The following is a 23,373-nucleotide window of genomic DNA, read 5'->3' on the forward strand; positions in this document are numbered from 1 at the left end:
AACCCCGGCGGAAGTGTAGGGTAGAATCAGAGGTTGCCTGCACGCATCACGCAGACGTAGAAAGGTAAGAGGTAGTCTGGTGGTTGTATCAGTGACAGGGAAGTTCTAGCAACTAAGATGGTGCGGCTTCTCTGAAGAAGTGGGTTTTGACATTTCTCAAACCTTGAATATTGGGAGGGAGGATGAAAGCTGAAAGTTTGGTGGAAGTGGGTGCCAAAGGTATGGGGCAGCATGCGTGAAATCTTGTAGACGGGAAAAGGAAGAGGTGATAAGTGAGGAGAGGAGCTTTAGCCCATAAGAAGAACGTAAAGATCGAGTAGGGGATTATTTGTCTATGAGGGCAGAAATGTATGGCGGAACAGTGTTATGGAGGGCCTTATATGCTATTACTAGGATTTTAAATTTAATTCTAGGTAATAGGGAGCCAGTGGAGGGTTTCACAGAATAGGGATGCAGAAGAAGAGCGACATACAAGGAAGATAAGCCTAGCAGCAGCATTTAGGACAGATTGCAGAGGAGAGAGTCGAGACAGTGGTATGCGAACCTGAAGAGTGATAACCATATCTACCTGTCTTCTCCTGATCTCTCTCTGTCTCTCATGTGCCGTATTATCAACTGCCTATCTGATATTTCTTCATGGATGTCACAACGCAACCTGAAACTTATCCTTTCTTAAACTAAACTCATTATCTCCCCTCCTTTCATCTCCACTGCACTACCTGAATTCTCTATCACCATTAACAACACAACTATCTCTCCTACTAACCAGGCCTGATGCCTTGAGGTTATTCTTGACTCTAACCTCTCCTTCATCCCTCACATTCAGTCCCTCTCCAAATCCTGCCGCTTGCACCTAAAAAGCACCTCTCGCATCTGCCCATTCCTCACCCAAGAATCCACAAAAACTCTACATATAGATGATACTAGGGGCCAAATTAGTTCATTAGTTTGCCAAGAGATGAAGAATAAAGAGAGAACAGCAGAGGGCCAAGGACTGATCTTTGGGGAACTTTTTTCTATGTCTTCTTTAGTGCTCATGCAGCTATGCTTTCACTGTGCTGTTCTGACCAGTCTTATCTTTTATGGCTGTTCTTTCTCTTCCTCCTTGTTCCTCATCCTTTTACTCTACAATATTCACACTTATGCTAACATTGGGCTATTGTTTATAGCTGCAGACAGAGCATGCTCGCTAACACACATGTAGCCCTTGTGGACCTTGGGCTTTTGTCCAACTAGAATCTAGTTGCGTTGTCAAGCCCTGTGTAGAGTAATAAAAGATCTGTTGCACAGTTATTAATTTGAAGCTTTGCTGGGCCGTGGGACTACATCACCATGTCCAATTATTGTGTGTGCAGTGTACCCTTGATCATAGACGTTGGCTGAGGCTGACACAAGCTTTCCCTGCGTTGCTCAAATACCTGGAAGTAAATGCTTCTTTGTTGTCTTTGATATAATAAAATTGCATTTGTTCTAGAAGCTTGTGTGTTGGTGTTATGTTTTTTCAGGATCTGAACTAGTTTACTGGCATAAGGTGTTTTGCGTCACCTTACATTAAGTTCTAATTACATTAGAAGTGGGATCTAGAAATTACCAAATATGTTTATGAAGTTCTCGAAGTGTAGAGAGTACCAGTAAGTCCCATCCACTCCCAAAGTGGGTGTCTAGTTCTGGACCTTGTACACCCATATCCCAGAATGTCATGAGTATGTTGACGAACAGTAACTTCATGAACCTACACAGGCTACTGTCCATTTGGATTTGTTCAAGTACTCTCCAGCAGAGCCTAAGGCTGCCGCAAATGTGGGGTGGATATTGTAGCAGGTGTCCCAAGTGCTGCGGGAGATGCTGTGGATGGCTTTTAGCTTGAATTCCTAGCATATCAGGAACTGATCTGTAAGCAGCAGATAGTACACTAGAGTCTTATCTTGGTAGAGACAGAAGAGTAGGAGAAAATTGTGCAATGTTATGGAGTTTGATGCAGAGATTGAACATGAGTTAGAGGAGACAGAAGCCTACCCTATAGTCCCACGCAGACAAAGAAGAGACATAACTACTAGCGCAGGTAGAGCCGGGATATCAGGTGGCATGCTCCATGTCCCTGCAACAGAAGCAGAACATCAATGTACGGAAGACACGCGATTACACAGCTGGAGAACTTACAGAAATAGGTGACATGTTCCGACAACGTCCTGGGGTAATGCTAACAAGTCGTGGAGCAATTGGACTGGGGAGCATTTGTGCTGACCCCATGGTACAACTGCAGATCTGACAAACGGGTGACATTGCTAACCCCTTTTCACTGCTAAGTTAGATTGTAAGCTTGTTTGAGCAGGGCCCTCCTCACCTGTTGTCTGAGTAAGTCTAATTGTTATGTTACATACTACTTGTTATGTCCTGTCCACCCATTGTACAGCCCTACGGAATTTGAGGCGCTATATAAAACAATAAACAATAATAATAATGAGGGATTCCATAGCAGAGGAGAATGAAATCCATACTGAACTTATTGACAAACCATGCTGGTATACATTGGGGAGAGTATCCAACGCTTGAGTAAAATGGCATGTCTCAATGGGATACTAAGGGATCCACTAGTAGACCCTGCATCAGGGTATTATACAATGAAAGAACATTGGACAGGACATGATACTGAACATTTTACACCATGAATTAGAAATAAATTGTTAGAGGCAGCACCACATGAGTTTAGAGTGAGTTTATTTACCACTTTTGGCGCCCTCAGTGTGATAACATCAACCCACTCGAAAAGGGGAGTTCTCCAAGTTCCAATCTATATATCAAGGGGCATACACCTCCCTCAGTCTTTGTCAGAACTTATTAAGAAACAAAACATATACATGTATAATTGTATCCATATCTATCGTTACATAGAGACACTTGGCCAACTAAAATATTGTTCAGATGCAGCCTGAAATAGGGGTACATATTAAATATTTAAATATGAAAAATATTCATGGTCAGGTCACATACAATATACCATAATATACATAGCAAACAAATTAGCATATCTTTCATATATTAAATACATTAAAGATATTATCCACCAATTGCATACTTCTCCTCGTATCTTCTTTCTTCATCCGCCGAAAATGGCAGAGAATGTAGGGAGACATTAAGAAGGAACGTGAGAGAGGGTAAGAGTGTGAGAGAGCATGAGAGAGAGGGTGTGTGTGAGAAAGCATGGGTAAAAGTCTGAGAGAGCTTGAGAGAGTGAATGAGGTTCCTAAAACAAACAGACCAAAATCTAAACAAAATCATTGTTTTTGGTCCATTTGCACAAGTCTACTAATCATGTATTCTACATCGATCGATATGATGCACAGTCGTGTGAAAAAGAAAGTACACCTCTTTGAATTCTAGTGTTTTACATGTCAGGACATCAGGTCTTAAAATAAAGTAAATACAACCTCAGATGAACAAAAACACATGACACAGTGGTAAATGTGACCAAAGAAATTGAACATTTGGAAAAAAAAGATTGAACTAGTTGATTTTTAAAGGAAGCTTTGCAGGAACACATTGATAAATTGAATGACATTAAACCTGGAAAACCTAGACTCGATAAACACAATAAACACAATAACAAAACACCTCCCAACCTTCTAATTTTGATATCTAATTTTGTCTAGAAGAGGTGATAGAGATCAAGTAGGTTAAGCCCCTAAAAAGAGATGGTGGGAGATAGGGAGATAATTGAACCTATTTCAATAGATTTATCCAATAGTCACATCTAGAAAAGGCATTTTATATGAGAGGGGTCTTTTAATAGCCCCAACCCTTGATGTTCTTCTAACCCCATTTTTTTAGAGAAGGTGCTAGACCCAAGGAGAGAAGGTCGAATAACCCATTACTTCCAAAAACTAACCACTAAGCTATTGGAGAGTGGCTGGATACAGGGGCGTAACTAGAAACCTCAGGGCCCCGGTGCGAGAATCTGTTAAGGGCGCCCCACCCCCAACCCATCTATCCCTTTCTCACAATCTCCCCTCTCCCTCCCTACCCCCCTTCTCACAATCTCCCCTCTCCCTCCCTAACCTCCTTCTCACGATCTACCCTCTCCCTACCCCCCTTCTCACAATCTACCCTCTCCCTACCCCCCCTTTCTCACGATCTACTCTCTCTCTCTCCCTACCTCCCCTTCTCACGATCTACCAACTCCCCCCTTCTCACGATCTACCCACTCCCCCCTTCTCACGATCTACCCACTCCCTCCCTAACCCCCCTCCCTTTGTAGGTCACTTACCGTCAACTCCTGTGTTGGGAGCGTGAGGCGTTTGTCTCGGGTGCCGGCGCTTCACTCCTGAGCGCCGGCATATGACGTCATATGCCGGCGCTCAGCGTGAAGCGCCGGCACTCGAGACAAACGCCTCACGCTCCCAACACTGCACTCTGGGCAGCGCTGAGGCAGGTGGCGGCGGCAGCAGCGGCGGGGAGCAGAGGCATCCTGGATTTCTGTCAGTCAGGGGGGCCCAAGAGTTGCCGAGCGGTCGTTTTCAGCAACCGCTCGGCACCCCTTGGGCCCCCCTGACTGGCAGAACTCCAGGGCCCGGTCGCAGTCGCGACCTCTGCGACCCCGGTAGTTCCGCCACTGGCTGGATAGTTCCAATCCTCTTAATTGGTTTAAGGGTTTTAGGGGTTGGATTGCCGGCATCTTTTATCTGTTTTTTAATGATATACAAGCTCTACTGTTATGCTTTGTGGGTTTTAAGATTCTGATGTATATACTAGACTTGTACAAATGGTCCAAAAAACGATTAAGTCAAATTTCCAGTTGGTTTTCATTTGTGACATTGGCGGTCCTTCCTCATTTTCAGAGATTTGTACAAATTGCGGAAATTAGCAAATTTAGTTAAAATTGAAATTCTTACAAATTTGAATACATTCTAGTGTATTTTCACCAGATGTTGTTCCACCAAATCTGCAGATGCATTACTTCTTGCCACTTAAGAGTGGTAAATAATGATGCCATATGTATATGGAGCCAATGGTGGAGTGGAAGTGGAAGTTATTTTTCTATGGCTCCTTAGTGCTCATGCAGCTATTCTTTCTCTGTGCTGATCTTATCTTTTTTGACTATTTTTTTCTCTTCTTCTCTGGCCTTGTACTGTACAATAGCCACAAATATGCTAACATTGGGCTATTGTTCATTGCTGCAAACAGACAGATAGCTGCAAACAGACAGACAGTGCTTACACAACTATAGCCCTTGTGAACCTTGGGCTATTGTCCAATTAGAATCTAGTTGCGCAGTCACTGCCCTGTTCAGAATAATAAAAGATCTGTGACACATTTATTAATTTAAAGCTCTGCTGGAACGTGGGACTACATTGTCATGTCAAGTAATTGTGTATGCAGAATACTCTTGATCATGGATGTTGGCTGAGGCTGACACGAGCTTTCCCTGCATTGCTCAAATAGCCTGAAGCTAAGAAAATGCTCTTTTCTTGTGTTTATAATAAAATTGCATTTGTTCTCGAAGAGTGTGTGTTATTGTTATTTTGGGATCTGAACTAGATTGCTCACATAAGCTAACCAACCTCAGGTCTTGCTTGTATACATCCATAGTATAAATTACCAACACTTTCTCATCAGGGAAGCTTTGGCTTGAACTAATGGGGGAGAGGCTGTCCCTGTGGTGTACGCTGTGGCTCCATCCTTTTGCTGAAGTACTCCAAGAGGCCAACAATGCAGACGGATCCACAGAGAAAGAGAAACGCTTCTGCAACTCTCTTTCTCAAACTTCAACAAAAAGGTGAAGCCATGGGGACAACATCTCCTCTTTCCACCAATGGGGGGAGAGGGTGTGCATGGAGGCTCCGACCAGGCCTGATTAATTGAGCTGATACCCAGGAGAAGTGGATGAAGAAAGAAGATAGAAGAACAAGAAAAGGCAAGAGAAGAAGCAGAGCTGCGGGTAAAGGAGACAGGCACACAGAAGCGGGTCCCTACTCATTTTTGGAGATTTTTACAAATCAACAAAACTGGCAGATTTTGTTAAAAGTTTGTGCAAATCAGAATACACGAGTCTAGTATATAATCTTTTCTTTCTTCAATGTTTGTTTAGCATAATCACACAATTACATTCTATTAACCTCTTCAGTCCCCTATAGACGTTCTGGTACGTCCATAAAAGCATCTCAAGAAACACTAATGGACGTACCAGTCTGTCCTGACCTTCTTGCAGCTACACAGGAGATCAGGCTGTAGTTTGACAGCCTGGACTCCCCCCTGTCAGCAGAAGCTGGCTTTCTGCTGCCCGATTGCCTGTAACACTGCTGACGTCACCCGGAAGGTCATTGGAGGACAGCATATCCCCTGCAGGGTCTGTCTAGAACCTCCTGGGATATTCGATCACTACGATGAGGCACTGATCACAGACACGGTGATGTCTATGATCACAGACGCTGTGATCTCTATAAGTCTGTGGGGACTAAAATAACCAATAAAGTGAGCTAAGTGAAGTCATTGTGACATCACTAGCATTAATAACATGTTCAAGAGGTTCCTAAGAGGACCTCTAACCATACTGCAATGAAAAAAATACAAAAAATAAAATAAAAAATTAAATAAAAAAGATAAAAAGATAGTAATGAAAAAGGAAAAAACTCTTACACCCCATTGCCCTAACACAACATCTAAGGTATAACTCTCCTGCCCCGTTCACAACCCCCAAACCTGTTAAGCCATAACTATAAAAAATACTACCCTATAGGGTACTATATATAAGGGATGGATTTGGCCCTCTAGAAAGATTAAAAAAAAAAAACTAAGGATGTGGGGTATTTCCATAATCAGGAGATGCAGCTAAACAATTTTGGCCAGTTTATCTGCCGTAACACATACCCTGTGCAAAAAAATCTAAGCAACGCAGAAGTGTTGGTGAAAAAAAAGTGCAGGAAATAATTTCTGCGGCCACCTTTGACAGCAATTGGTGGTCAAATAGCTGCATGAAGAATGCCCAAATATCCTTTACGATGCTTTACAGAAATATATAGCTTTGTGGGTATTTTGGTTTATTTGTTTAAAATTAGAGTTACAATCCTATCATACCTAATGTAAAAATTCTAATAATGTACACCTTATAGTATGTTCCCTATAAGTGTTGGGAAAGTATGGGAATTCTATATAAATGAGGTATTTCTGAAATCAGGACACCTGAATTGATAAACTTGGAGGGGATTTTCCGTGAGGATTCAGTGGGGAAAATATATAAAAAATATATTTTTTTTTCAAATTTTTGCTAGTTTTTATTAAATCTCCCATCCTAAATATTCAGCTAATTATCTAACTGTGGTATCAAAAGAAAGCTCTATCTCTCCTTGAAAAAAAACAATATCTAGTTTACATGGGTACACTATTCACAGGAAAGGAGAATAATCGCTGAACCGTCATCGCGCAATCATGGCAAAATTGCTCCGGGCTTTGCGGTACCAAAAACCCCTGGGTCTGAAGGGGTTAACTATTATGCTTTTGAATTTGAATGGCCTAGTAATAATATAAAGAAAACTCTATATTTTAGAATCCAAACCTATCTGCATAGACCTTTTGATCAAATGACCTATACCAAACTTCTATGCATAACTAAAACATTGCTTTTGTTTAACCTTTGGTTGTGGAATAAAAATGGATGCTTTGGCTGCTGACCCTTCGTCCATGCATCGGCATATCGTATAGATTTATACTAAAACAATGTATTACTTTTCTGTTTCTAAATCACATTTTAGGGATAAGCAACAACTTCAGCAATGTACCTTTTTAACTAAAATTGATTTCATGATTCAGAAAATCAGTATAAACATGTTAAATACATTTTTCATTAACCCCTTAATGACAAAGCCCGTACATGTACAGGCTGAAAATGCATTGTTTTCAATGGGGTATGGGACCGCCCATTGTCCTTAAGGGGTTAAACAGCCAAGGTGCTTGGCTTTCAGCCTAAACAAAGTAGCTTTGGTTCACTGGTGAAGTCCGGAGGACACCCTGACTTGTTTATACTTCTTTTTACGTATTATCGCCTTTAAAACCCAAACCTCCAGACTATTGTGCTTTTCCTCATACAAGTTAGGAGGCACAGTGTAGTGCATGTGTTCTCTTGCTCTGTAAGTGGAATTACAATTGACTCCACCTCTCACATTTTCACCATATGGATTGACACCAAAGTTTGATTATATAAAAGGCTCAAGTTGGACATATTGTGAGCCATGTTCCTATTTGGAAATCCCAGGAGTGTAATTAGCACCAGACTTTTGAACACAATGAAAATCCACGTTGTATTATGCATCTTGTTTATGGAAATCAACCTTTCAGTAAACAAAGGTAAGATGGCTTTCCCATTGTGATTGTTCTCATTTTTTGCATTAGAACCTGCTAAAGTTTGACACGTTACCATTGTCGCTCCATTACAAGGAATATTTGATGTACAAAAATACATGGAATACTGTAAGTCCTTAGCTTGCTCTCCCCCGTGGAATTTAATGGGAGAGATTTTAACCATTTTTACATTTATGTGCTCAAAAAATGTATATATAATTTTCATTAAAGGCAATATTTTCAATGTCATTGTAATAAAAAATGATAAAACAACATTAAAATTGACAATACGGAATATTAATGGTTAAATAAACACACATAGGACATACAGATTGCTGTTGTGTGCTTTCAATGGATAGGATTGTAATTGTGATGTAAAGGAGATGGGAATAATTTGTAAATCATACTAATAATAATATCAAGCAAAATACAGAAAATACAGCACAAACAATGAGATATAATATCACGACAAAGAATATATCAAGTTTTACTTAAAAAAATACAGCGGCATTGAATCGAAACATACAAATATGGTCCCTTTTTTATTTTACTTAAAAAACTTAATACAAACAAATTCTATTAGTATAATTATTATGATGTCATTATAAAAAATACTCAAAGAGGCAGATAGAAAGTATAAAAAAGAGGATATTTCTTTCTTTAGCCAAGGTATATTAGCGGTGTTTTCAAATTTAGTGCTTTTAAAGTTTCTAATTTTATTCATGCAATGCATCACACCTTATTTGAGTTTTTTAAATGTCTCTATGGTAAGTTGAAGGAATAAACAGAAGGTGAAAGAGGAATAGATGCTATTTTGTTTTTTTCGACTATAATTAAGTTGCATAGAATAAAAAGAAAAAAAACAGAATACACAGCTTAAAGTTATCTAAAAAAAGAAAAGAAAATATGATGATGAAATGTAGTAGGAGTTTGTAGTAGTTTTAACCATTCTTGAAAAAAATGTACTGAACACAATAATTTCTACTCTATTTTTTACTGAATAACTACTTGCTCCTGTACATTTTATTTAAACTGCAATTCTAACAAATTTGGAAACATGTTGAAATTATCCATATGATGCTATTTTTTGCTCTTCAAATTGAAATAAAGAAGGTTTAAAATTGTAATGTACGTGTAGTGTCTAAACATTGATCATAAAGATATGGAGAATGTTCATTAAATTTTAATAATTTTCCTTTAGTCAGTCTTGGTTAGAAGAATATAATCATTTATAGAAATTGTTGACATTTTTTTTCTTGTTTTTCCCAATTCAATAAGCTCTTAAATTATGTTTTTCACTCATAATTTCCCACAAAAATCAAATAAACAGTTCATAATAAACCACTACCTTCAAATTCTGTGCAATAGAATTTGGTGAACCCATGTTTTATTTTTTTATGTACTTGCATGGTTCTATGTGGATTTGTGGATGTGGACCTGTTGATTTTTAGAACATGAGATTTCATGTCTAGCCTTGCAAAAAGCTTATTAGAATGCTCTAAGTTAAAATATATGACAGAAGCATTCTGCTTATTGTCTACAATATAAGTGAACCAGGCAACTACCTAGGGTTCTGGACTGGTTTGGTGCACCACCATGAGTTTTTTTAAAGCTAAAAGCTAGCCCTGGATATCACCAATTCATGCATATTTTCACACTGAGGTTCCTGAAGTATCTCACATATGGCTGACAGAAATAGAATCTAGAACTAGAGAACACATGAACAGGGCCGGCCTTAGGGGTGTGCGACCTGTGCGCCATGGTAGCAGGGGCGCCTGCCCTGGACTGGAGTTTGAAGGGGCAGAGGGGGGGTGTAGTTTGAAGGGACAGAGGGGGGGGTGTAGTTTGAAGGGACAGAGGGGGGGTGTAGTTTGAAGGGGCAGAGGGGGGGTGTAGTTTGAAGGGGCAGAAGGGGGTTTAGTTTGAAGGGGCAGAGGGGGGGTGTAGTTTGAAGGGGAAGAGGGGGGGGTGTAGTTTGAAGGGGCAGAGGGGGGGTGTAGTTTCAAGGGGCATGGGGGGTAGTTTCAAGGGGCATGGGGGGGTAGTTTGAAGGGGCAGAGGGGAGGGGTAGTTTGAGGGGGGTAGTTTGAAGAGGCACAGAGGGGGGGTAATGAGGGGGAGGCGCCAGAGGAGTAGTCCGCACAGGGCGCCACAACGCCTAAGGCCTGCTCTGCACATGAAGAATGAACATACAGTTATTTATAACAAAGGTTTGAAGGGTCACAGTATGACCTTGGAAGGTAAATTGTACTGTAGTCCTGTTTGTTGTACTTGGTTTAAATATCACAAATCATATTTTTTTAACATTCTTGACTTTTAAAACAAAGCTCAATAAACTATAGAGTGGAAAAATATTTGCAAGATCAAATTAAATATTTATTATATTTGTTTTTACTGGCCTAACAAGGACATTTGCTATGTTTCATTTTCCAGCTCCAACACGCCACTGCTACCAAGCAGAAAAAATCCCAAGTAAGAGTGGGAGTCCAAAAATAAGGGTTGCAAGAAGCTTATCACGATATGGTAAGACTCTTTAGATTTTTTTTTACAGGAAAATAACATGATGATGTGTCACATGATGAGATAATGTCCAATAGAAACATACTAACAGTGTCAGATTGGACTAATCAAAATCCGCTATTGTTCTGGCTTTGTTAACAGATTAGATTAATGCCCTAAAATGAAAGATCCAGAGGACGTTCCAACACCACATCAATTGTGCACTGTCCTCCTATTATGTTATCTAGCTGATCTGGTGGCAACCCTACTTAATAACTAATTACTAAATAGGGCAGTATCCTTGCATGCACCCAAAATTGGAGCGGTAGGAGGATGACCCGATTTACCATGTCTTACTTGACATACCATGGTGAATGGGTGAAACATCACTATATTTTTTTATTTTCAGCAGAGAAAACAAGCTGTGTAATCGGTTTTCAAAAGTTTTATTGCATCATTTTGTTAATTTTTTTTGTTTTTGTTTTTGGAAGTTCAAATACTTGTCAAAAAATGTATACAATGTTTACACTTTTCTGGCATTCAATTTATGTTACAATGTTTATAAAAGTTATAAGGGGGTAAACTGGATTCCATAGCCTTCATATCATTGCTTTAGAAATGTCAGCGTTATATAAGTATCTGTGCAGATATACAATGAAGATTTTGTCTACATGCAGATATCAAGTTTGTATTTGCAGAAACTGTATACATATTTGATGGAATTCTTCCTCTCAATAAAAAAAGAGAGAAACAACATACAGGAGTTTAATGCTAGGGAGGGCTCTCACGCCGATGGATTCACATTTTCTCAACCTGCAATTGAATGATATGTGGTTAGGGGGTGAGCAGTGGTTGTTTACATGTCTATGCATGATACATAAAGATACAAAGAAAAACTCATCAACAAAATATTTTGAAATATATATTTAATAGCAGATTTGATAGCAGTGGAATCTGCTGAGCACACTACACACACACACACAAATATATATATATATATATATATATATATATATATAAATATATATATATATATATATATACATACATACATATACGCAAAAAAATATTTGCTAAATATTTCTAAGTTAACAAAATTTTGATTTCTTTACTTCCAGTAACATCTGTGAAATGTGCAACCAAGTCTATCTGCTTTAGACATCCCATTGAAGCTTTATAATTTATACAGACGGACTTCGTTATTATATTTGGCACCCCGTCTTTCCCTTGTCACTCTTCGAGTAACTCACATTTGCACTGGTACACATTTTTTACAAACTCTCAAATTTGCATAGAATTACACACTCACTAACACACCCACTTACACATACACATTGATGCTCACACACACACATCCATGCTCACACACTCTTGCACATACACACCCATATTCACACACACTTACACATACACCTTCATGCTCACACATATCCACAACCTTACACATCCATGCTCACACACATCCACGCTCACACATCCTTACACATACACACCCATGCTCATACACACTTACACATTCATATCCATTCTGACACATACACATCCATGTTCACACATCCATGCTCACACCTACACATCCATGCTCACATACCCGTACTCCTACACATCCATGCCCACAAATACACATAAAGATCCGTGCTCACACACATACATCTGTGCTCACATACATTTACATATACACATCCATGCTCACATACACTTACACATCCATGCTCACACACTTACACAAACATGCTCAAACAGACATGCATACTCAACCACAAACATACATACATGCATTCATGCATCATATCCCGGTGCTCGGCATTAATGGCTGGTGTGCTTCCCTTTACTTGGGGCCAGTTAGTGGGAAATTATGATCTCCCCAACCAGCCAATAGCCCAGAATTGGGTTCTTCCTGCTGACTGGACCATTCAATTGGTAACTAAAAAACCAATTTTTCAAACTTTACAACCCAATCACTTTTTATAAATACCACCCCCTATTGTGCCAGAGAGAAATCTTCCAATCATTATACTATAGTAAACCTCTTCATGTACCTATGTTGAAAGTTATGTTGACATGAATTATTATTATTATAATTATTATTATTACTATCTTTTATTTATATAGTGCCAAACATTTACGGAGTGCTTTGACTCATGAGTTTTATTTTTTACTAAACCTTCCATGGCTGAAGTGGTTCTGGAAAGAATATCAACAAGTTGACATGATAATAGATGTTGCATGTGCTGACATGTAAAGATCATGTCATTTGACATAGCACCACAGAACATTTTTTTGCCGATCTCTACGTCAGATTGAAAAAAAAAATTATAGTATTTTTGTTATTGGGTTTATTACACATTTATTGGAATGTCAGTAGAAGAGATTTAGATGTTGGATAATTTCCATTTTTTCTCTAGTATGGCAAGTATAGATGGCTGACGTTTAACCATTATGCATCTTGCTGTTTTTCCAAAGGGTTACCAATAGGCTCAAAGGTCAAACATCAGGGTGTCTGCAGCACATGGGGAAACTTCCACTTTAAGACTTTCGATGGAGAACTTTTCCATTTTCCGGGCTTCTGTAACTATCTGTTTGCTGCACACTGTAGAAAGGAGTATGAAGATTTCAACATCCAAATTCAACAGTCTTTGGTTAATACTCTACCAACAATCACTCAGATATCCATGAAAGTGAATGGGCTGGTATTGGAGCTCATCAATTACCAACCTACAATCCATGGGGTTCAGTGAGTATTAGCAAACCTATCGTACTTGTACAAATGTATAGATTCATATATAGAAGTGTTCGTTCCTTGACAGTTTTGAGATTGCTAATAATAAGCACAATTACGCCTTCATTTACTGAAAAAATACTGCGAATGGATTCCTATCTGATAACGTCAGCATTATGTAGATACCATATATCATTTAATTTTTTATATGTATGTGTGGTTTCCTGACATTGCTTTTTGCCAATAGGCTAAAACTCCCTTACAACCAGAACGGACTTCAGATAGAAAAGAGCAACACTGAGCTTAAGATCACTGCTAAGATGGTCTTAGTTCTTGTTTGGCATGATGATAACAGTGTACAAGTGAGTATTCTTGTAGTGAATAGCATATTTTTGTTAGCCTATCGACCTTCTTAGATAGAATAGATAGGTATGAATTAACCATGTCAAAGGCTCTATTTGTTTATGATTTTCGTTAGATGTTGCTAGGTATATTTTCCGTAAATTTTCTTCTCAGCATAAATAGGTACAGGTTTATGCGTGTTATACGCTTAGGACGTATAGTAGTATATATTTGCTTCTCTTTTTAAAATCTGGTAATGATGTGCAGAGCTACTGTAACAAGATACTATGTCTATGTGCAACTTGTCTCTGATGCTGACATGAATAAAATAAATAAATCAGTTCAAAAAACGTGTTGACTAAAATATTAATGTCTCCTGTTTAAAGTCCACTGGTAAGTTGGTAACTGAAATAATCGATATATGTATTTATTTATGTATGTATGTATATTTGTTATGTAAATATTTATATATGTATTTTTGTATGTTTATAATAAAATATAAAAAAAAAATGAAATAATCGATAGGCAGTGTTAATTCGACAACCACGTGCATTCTCCTACAAGGGCATAGAAAAGTTGGCATCCAAATCTTTCAGAAATTATAATGCAGGGTGTCAACCTATACCATGCTGCTCTGAATATACCACGTAGTAGCACATTTAGTTGACAGCGATCTACCCAAGAACCCCAGGTACAGCATTTGGTATGTAGCTAGGGATGCAGATGGGAACTACACCGCAAAGTATAAGAATCTGTCTGGATTTCTTACATTAACAAAGAAACAAAAAAAATGTGTGTGCACGGAATGTGATTGCAGTCTTGCTAGTTTTACTCTTGTGTTCACATGTCCACCAAAATATTGAAGAGAAATGAAAATCCCTCAATACACATGTAAAGTACATAATAGTAATATATATATATAGACCAAAAGTGCCGGTATGTGGATACCTGACCATCACACCTATGAGCTTGTTGGACATCCCATTCCAAGACTATTTAGGAATTAATATGTAGTTGCCACCCTCCTTTGTGGCTCAACAACCACACATGCTTTTGATCATAAAGTGTATTTAGAGTATATATATATACCTATATATATATATATATATATATATATATATATATAAATATAATGTAGATTTAAATATAATATTCATGATAGTTCAGATTCTAATCTAAATAATAATCGAAATAATGCCCTAAATAATCAATCTAGTTGTACGGACAGAAGATTTTCTGAATTAATACTGGAATCATGGATATTTTTTTTATTTATTACGCTTATCTTGGCAATACCAAGAAAATATATTAATCAAACTTTATTTCTATACTTTTATTTTCCGTAATTTATACCTGGTCAGTTTGGAATCAACTCTTTGGATTCTATTACTGTTTCCCCATATCCAAATATAATTTACATCCCCATGAATAACATTATAGATTTGTTTGCATTTCGTTACAGCTGACTCTCAATAAGAAGTACATGGGTGAAACGTGTGGTCTCTGTGCTGACTACAATGGAGATCAAAGCGATGACTTTATTTTAAATGGTAAGAGGTCAATTGCGCCGACCGACGAATGCATAAACAGTAGTGCTTTAGGTAAAAAAAAAATGGTGCATGCAGCTCTCAGCTTTCAACGGGCAAATACATAAGCATGAATTTCACATAACATTTAATTACTTTATAGAGAAAAAGTTGAATCCTTTTGAATTTGGGAACTTGCATAAGCTAAGAAAACCAGAAACAACATGTGTGGACCCAAAGAGACAGCAAGAGGAACATTGCACCATTTATGTAAGCAGCCAAGTTCTCTAAAAATCCCACAAAGCCAACCTATATGTTGACACAAAAACAGTTCTTAGCATAAGTCAGATCGTGTCTTAACCTACAAGAGTTTTATGTTTTATTGCTGCTACAATACTATTTCTGATTAAGGTTTCTTTTTTTCCCCTAAACTAACTAGAGAGCTTTATGCATTAAGCTGCTGAGGAGTTCCAAGTGGGCAAGGTGTAACAGGCTTGTGAGGGCTGAGCCTTATATTGACGCGTACATGAAGGACATGTGTCTCTGTAAATCCTCGTTAGAGTTCAGCTCCTTCTGTCTATGTAAAACTATTACTGAATATTCTCGACAATGTGCTCTTGCTGGGGGAAAACCCCCTAATTGGAGAAATCCAGAATTGTGCCGTAAGTATGTTGCTGAAACAGCGATTATACATAAATATGCTTTGACCCATTTTTCATTTCTGAGCGGGAATGATGTAAATTTATTAAATCAATGAGTTGGAACACTCTAAATTAATATGAATGTTACATGTAAATGTTACAATATGTATGTACCGTATTTATCGGCGTATACCACGCACCGGCGTATTCCCCAGGACCGGAAGAGAGGGGGACGTGGCTACAAATCGTGCAGCTCTAGGATTCATCGGCGTATAAAACGCAGGTAGGGTTTCAGCTTCGTATTTTAGTTATAGAAGTGTGTGTTATACGCCGATAAATACGGTATGTATCACAGTTATACCAGTCCTGATATATCCTGCTCTAAACTACAGTGCCTTTTCACATCTGAGATGTATTTATTTTTATTAAAGCTTAAAGGCATTGGCGTTGCACAAAGATTAAAACGGCAATCAGACAAAATGTCCACCCAGCCAGGGCCGGCCCTATAATGGGGCAGACTGGGGCAATTGCCCCAGACGGCACTTTAGAAGGGGCGGCACTTTGCCGCCCCAAGCGCTTTTTTTTTGTTTGTTTTTTGAAGCGGAGGAGAGAGAGAGGGGCACCGAGTGGTTTTCGCTTACCCGCTCGGCGCCTCTCTCTCTCCTCTGCGGCGAGTCTCCCTGTTCGGTCCCGGTGCCGGCTTGTAATGCAGAGCGCCGGAAGTGACGTCAATTTCCGGCGCTCAGCATTACAAGCCGGCACCGTGGCAGAGCAGGGAGACTCGCCGCAGCACTGTTTAAAGGTAAGTACCGGGGGGGAATCGTAGATTATGGCGTCGGCGAAGTTTAAAATGCCCCCCCCGACGTCGGCGGGGGGGGAACGGCGTTTTAAACTTCGCCCCCCCGACGTCGGCGGGGGGGGGGGGCGGCGTTTTAAACTTCGCCCCAGGCGGCGTTAAGTCTTCGGCCGGCCCTGCACCCAGCTTTTCACTAATGTTAAATAAACAGAAATTACCTGCAGATTAGCTTGAGTCAAAACATGAGAACTGATTTCTCTTAAACCCCCATAATTAAAAAAAAAAGGAAAATTAAGAACTGGACAGGGTCCAAAAAACCCTTTAATAACTGGGACATGCTACCCCTCTAACTACCCTGTGTCTAGTAGGATGGGGGCCATTGAATAACATTCTAAATTAAGCAAGACATGATTTAAAAAGGGCAGACTATATTGACCAATTCATTCTTTTCTGCCATCATTATCTATGTACTGTATCAATGTAACTGGTTAAGAGGATGTTTTGGGTGTGAAATGTGAGGAAAGGAGATAGTTTATACTTATAATCAAATGAAAGTCCAGCATGAAAAAAGACTGCTAGTTGTGTAGTTGTATAGAACAATCATGGCATTGAAATAATTTAAAAGTGGGCATCCTTGGAAACATTTATTCCTTCAGTGTTATTAGGTGATGGGGATTGGCTTACACAAACCATTTGCCTTTTTTTCATCACTCTCATCACATATGAGGGTGGTCTTCTACTGGCCTTTAGTGAATGTAAATATGCATGGAATAGGCATATGCCTATCCTAAATATAAGATGAGACCAAGGTACGATTAAGGTTTGAGTCTAGATTTAGACTAGATGGGCCAAATAGTACTCATCCACCCTCAAGTTCTATGTTTCTATGTCCTGTTGCACACGGAGGAGAGAAGTGCTACAAAGGGCTTAACAGGGATCTGATCATGCAGGGACTCTCCTTACTTCTGGGGTCTTGATCATTGTACCAAAGGGTTGTTTAATCTTATACAGACAAATAATTATATGATGTTAATAGTAAATGAAATATAAATAAATCAGACACATGTATAAAAAAATATCCAAATCATGTACTGTGAATAGATGACATCATTTGTCTTATCACTTGTCGATATGTGTTAATTGTATTCTCAATACCAGAGAAGGTTGGAATACATGTTGCATGGAGTAAAGACAAACCAAGGAAAACCTTGAGCAGAACTTGTTTTGTGACAAAGCCAGGTTCCTCTGTGTTTACAAAAACAGTAGGACCTAATGAGGATTTTTACTGAACGAGAGGTCACACTTTTCACCAGTTTTGGTTCAACTCTGCCAAAAGACTGTTTATATGTATATATACAATATGTTATAGCCTAGATGAATTTAAACAGGTAATATGTACATGTTTAGCCAGGGTAACTGTTTATATACATGTCTGATTTGTAATTCCAGTTCTATGTACTTTGCTGAGCACTATAAATATTGACCTTCTTAAATTTAAGACTTCTCCTGATTTGCAAAGATAACATCTTCTTTCTTCTTCAGACAAGGAGTGTCCTTTAAATTTCATCTACAGTGAATGCAGCGCTCCATGTACTCCTACATGTTCCAACCCACAAAGGCATTTTTTTTGTGAAGGCACTTGTGTGGCTGGCTGTGTCTGTCCAAGAGGTAATGTCACAGCTGATGCTGTCAAGTTGGGTTTACTCCATTTTTAAGGAGTTATTTCACACACAAGTAGATAGAAAATGGAGATTACCTTAGTAAAATGTGTTCATAAAACGTCAAAACCTTCTATGCTTCCTGGTTGCAATGCAGGTGAAGGCAATTAGTAAAGGGCTTGGAAGCTGGTTGAGCTTCTTAGCTTTACTGAATTGGGGACAGTTTCTTTTTTCTCTGGGAAGGAGAGCAGTGTGTGGCCAAATCCACTACCCACCCATGGTCTACCCACATACTCCCTGCCCAGACCCCCCCCCACAATAGGGTCACCTGTGCTAACATTTGCAACTTAGATATGCATCTTACTGATATATCCACTTTAAGCATTCAACTATTGCAAAGTTGGCCCAGTTATCTGACAATCTGTAAAGTTAAATATCACTTTTTAAAATACAGCCGTGCTTAGACAACATATTCTTTCCTGAAAAGTGAATATAATAATAATAATAATCTATTTTATAGGCCATGTGAAGGATGATTTTACAAATGCAGGTTGTGTACCTATTAATAACTGCTCTTGTAGCTACAAAGATAAAATATACGCACCAGGGGAATCCTACCAGGCTCCATGCTATAAATGGTAAGTGGCTTTCTAAAATCAGATAAAAAATAAATAATTAGGTCTAACATCACATGGTGTTATCAAAATGCGTGCTGCAGAAATTGTATTATGTATTTCCAATTTTTTTTCAGTTTATGCTCTGGAGGCTTCTGGAAATGCGAAGACGTCCCCTGCCCAAGCACTTGTTCTGTAGAAGGAGGATCGCATATCACCACTTTTGATAAGGCTCATTATACCTTCCATGGGCAATGTTTATATGTTTTAGCAAAAGTAAGACTAAAACATTCTTAGAAGCTACTTCTCAGAGAATGGTAAACCAAAACTGAAACTGTGGCAATATCAAGATAAATCACCTCCGTTATTCTATCTTCATTCATACTTGATGACCCTTTGTACTTGTAACTATAGATATGTTTCAGTAATAGTAGTATGCAGTACAGTTGCACGATATCTAGTTGTATTGAAAAGGATACAGCAATAACTAAAACAGTTTTTTTTAGATTTTCAATATAGAGTAATTTATTGATTCAATTGACTGGCTGTAGTTGTTGAACTCAAACTTTAATTTCTGCCATTGGCTGTCTGCTTATATAGCCCATCAACATGTTGCAACCACAAGTGTTTCCCAAATTAAGCAATTTACTGAAACTCTCAGTGATGTGTGAGCTGGTCCTTCAAATTCCTAGTTACCATGCTGCGATTAACGTATACATATTGTAACGGGTTCACCAAGAGAGCTGTAGTAACTCCCAGAGATCACCCACATGTATCCTCCTGTTGTCCCCGGAATCACTTCCAGCACCAGCCAGCATGCGCACCTTGGAACCCTGCTATGTGTACCCAATAAGTAGACACAACTACCTTGAACTGAGTACAGCAGGAATGAACAGTTTATTGTAGTAAAACATAGACTCATATAGCCACAGAACTTCATTAACATAAATTAACAGATACATGTATTCAACCCAACCTTTAATCCCCAATCAGCAATCCTATTGATGGGATTAATTAAACAATGGAGTTCCTGCCTGTTTGGCAGCCAGGCTGGAGCCATCTCTGACTACCTTGGGGCCTTGTATGACAGGTCATTCTGTCACACATATTAACACACATGACCCTCTAATCTGAATATCACATGGGGCTAATGATAATGTACCTACTTTTTATAGTAAAACTATAAGCAACTTTAAACATCTCCCCCTGGCAGCAATCCTGTTATCGGGATTAGTTTACACAATGGAGTTCCTGCCTGTGCTATCTTTGTTAAGCAGCCAGGCAGGTCTCTGAGTACCTTGGGGCCCTGTGTGGCAGGCCATTCTGCCACAGTGTTCCATAATGCTATCAGTGTTACAGAAAACCTTTCTTCAATAGGCTATGAGGTGTGGACTCATTTGTACGTAGGTTAAGCGTGGGCAACTTGTTCATGTGGCCAAACAAGGCACTATACAATGGAAGGTGTAGGACATCCAGAATCATTTGAGTCCTAATAAATTATATTTATTTAACAATCATAACAAGTAAACTATCTTTCAATTTCAATAAATTAAAAATAATTTGAATTACCTCAGTTGCGCAATGGTCCTATGACCCGCTTCAATTTCCAATCATTTACAACCAAGAATATACAAAACACATAAAAGTACATAGCTTAAGAATACAATGCATACTAAAATAATCAACAGTGAGTCCCTAGAAGAGTAGCATGCTCCTCAAGGATAGCTCTGGTGCCCAGTGGCACATTTGTACTTAAAGGGACACTTTAGCCATTACTTTAATGTAGCCGACTTTGATGGCAGTAAATACATCAATAAATAAATAACAACAACAATCATGATAAGGTTTAGAGAGCTCTTTACATTTACAAGGTGCACCCTTTGCAAATGCATGGGGGATTCGGCATTATTCCCCACATGCAATTGCCCCTCTGCCCACAGCAAGTTGCCGTGCAGGAGGTGGGCTTGGTCAAACATATCTCCTGTCATGGGATTTGCCCTGGTCCATTACTGGCTCAGCAAATGTTGCACGGAGGCTAAACTTGCAATTCCATGACAGTGCTTTTTTGCCACTGGACCATGGAGGAGGTTGGGAGCTGCTCCTGAGGGTAAGTACTTTTTTACATTACAGCAATTGAAATTGAATGCATATTAAAGTACTCATAAAGTCCTTTAGTATGCATTCTTATTTGGATCCAGTCTTAAGCATGTTCGGCATTAACATTTTAGTATGTCATCAGATGTGCTCACCATCCAAATGTATTTCCATAAGGAAACTTAGCAAGCATCCAAACTAGTTCTTATTTTAACCTTTACTAAATACATACTTATAACACCATGCAGTATAAGGAATTAAAACCACACACTTTGAGTCTCCTACACAACAAGTACCACACATATTGTATGATTGTTAAGATATTTTCCCCCTCTCTTGCAGTCGTGTGCAGACAATGCATTTTTAGTGACTATAGAAATGCAGAAATGCGGCTACAGTGAAACAGCTACTTGTTTAACACGGGTCCTCCTGTTCTTAGATAATGAAAGATACGTAAGTACAGAAAATCAGATTTGATTATTGTCTTTTTTATTGATGCTAATTACCCTAGTGATTAACCAAATCATAACAGATGCATAATGTTACTTCAAACCTCAGTGCTGGGCCCTTTCGTTTTTGTTAGCGTTAGCTGGCTGTGGTAAAGGTCGTTAAAAGTTCAGACTGCTCTAAAGTCCTATTTTGTTTGTCTACTCGGTAGTGGGTACTGATTGAATACTGCTCAGAGATTTTTGGAGCAACTGGTTGCCTATTTTTTTAATTATTAGATCATTTTGTACCTCCTCTTTCCCTTCTACAGTTTCCCCTTTCTCTTCCCTGTTATCTCATTTTCTCAATTATCATTTTCTCATTATCTCACCTGAAGACTTTTCCTATCACCTTTCCAGCAATGCCCAGACTGGCCATCAGGAATACCAAATGCGCCTCCTACAGTTCCTCTTGAGATAATTTTCCCCAGTCTATTTTGTATCCGTGTGAATATGTAGCAGGGTTGTCTTTCTACAAAAGCGAGAACGTATATGATGTCATAACCTGAGGCTCCATCTGGTGGTCCAACACAGGAAGCCAGACGCAATGCTACAAATATCTACAACAGTAAAGACACAGGTCTTTTGCTTCCTGATGATAGGCTCAAAAATAATAGCAAAAATATGCTTCAGATGATCTCACCATGCAACCTATAACTTTACAATACCACCTACACCATTTTTAAAGATATATAGATGTAACAAAATGCCAGACTCTTTTGCAAGACAAAAACACACATTTATCTAAATACAATTTGTAATATACTGCAGCAATATGCTGTAGCATTGCAATTATAATTTTATACAGAATGTAATATAAAAATGCATAAACTTACTAAAAGTTTTTCCTTCTTTCCTTAGATGTTTGAGATCAATTATAGCAACAAGTTTCCTGAAGTTACCTATGATGAAAAAATAATGGCTAAAGGTATAGTTATCATCACTGATTTTCTTTTGGGGCAGGCTGTAGTGCTATAACACTGTATATGCTGTATATAAGTAAACTGCGAGACCTGATAGGTGATTCGGCAGCAGCCATTGTCTAAAGATTGTCTGGCCATGGTCAGGACACAATAATGCAAAGGTCCTGAGCTTGACACTAGTTAGAATATTAAGATACCAATCCCATAAAACAGTCAAGGACTAGTACAAGTTGGTACATGGAACAATATGCATATGGAGGAATGTCAGATGGCTTAGAAGGTTCTGAAAGGACTTGTAAAAAACGCTTTATGCAAATCTGACCACTGACACATGTCATTAAACTGTATCTGCATCTGATTAGCCACATTGCACCCTGTTGGGCAAACCTCTACCTACTTTGAGTCACACAGTCACAGAGACAGATTAACCAACATTCACTTGTTACACTTTTTTTCCCTTTGCCATCTCTGCAGCTGGAGTCCACGTTTTCTGGCCCTCTTCATTCTTTCTGATTGTACACACCAACAAAGGACTCTATTTACAGGTGCAGATCACTCCCATCATGCAACTGTTTGTCATTCTAGATCCATCTTACAAGAAGAAAACATGTGGTAGGAAATTATCACTTTCACACTTTAAAGAGATTCTAATATTCTGTTATTCTAAAACTCTGTAGGTCAAGTCACGTTCCAGGTATCGCTAATAGCATTGGACTAATGTATTTTCATAAAACGGTGTAAATAT

General features: G+C 38.8%; 1 protein-coding gene across 1 annotated transcript in view; it reads left to right on the forward strand.

Moving 5' to 3' along the window:
- The first annotated feature begins 1,965 nt into the window (after positions 1 to 1,965).
- LOC128467641 (mucin-5B-like) overlaps positions 1,966 to 23,373 on the forward strand; it is a 36,615-nt gene continuing 15,207 nt past the window's right edge. The window contains exons 1-11 of the mRNA XM_053449318.1: positions 1,966 to 2,122; positions 13,294 to 13,564; positions 13,797 to 13,911; positions 15,354 to 15,441; positions 15,581 to 15,687; positions 15,857 to 16,079; positions 19,033 to 19,150; positions 19,264 to 19,402; positions 21,563 to 21,673; positions 22,567 to 22,633; positions 23,103 to 23,240. Coding sequence (XP_053305293.1) covers positions 1,966 to 2,122; positions 13,294 to 13,564; positions 13,797 to 13,911; positions 15,354 to 15,441; positions 15,581 to 15,687; positions 15,857 to 16,079; positions 19,033 to 19,150; positions 19,264 to 19,402; positions 21,563 to 21,673; positions 22,567 to 22,633; positions 23,103 to 23,240 — 1,534 coding nt within the window. The remainder of the gene's footprint in view (positions 2,123 to 13,293; positions 13,565 to 13,796; positions 13,912 to 15,353; positions 15,442 to 15,580; positions 15,688 to 15,856; positions 16,080 to 19,032; positions 19,151 to 19,263; positions 19,403 to 21,562; positions 21,674 to 22,566; positions 22,634 to 23,102; positions 23,241 to 23,373) is intronic.

Source organism: Spea bombifrons, chromosome 10, assembly GCF_027358695.1.
Source record: "Spea bombifrons isolate aSpeBom1 chromosome 10, aSpeBom1.2.pri, whole genome shotgun sequence".
Classification (NCBI taxonomy): domain Eukaryota; kingdom Metazoa; phylum Chordata; class Amphibia; order Anura; family Pelobatidae; genus Spea; species Spea bombifrons.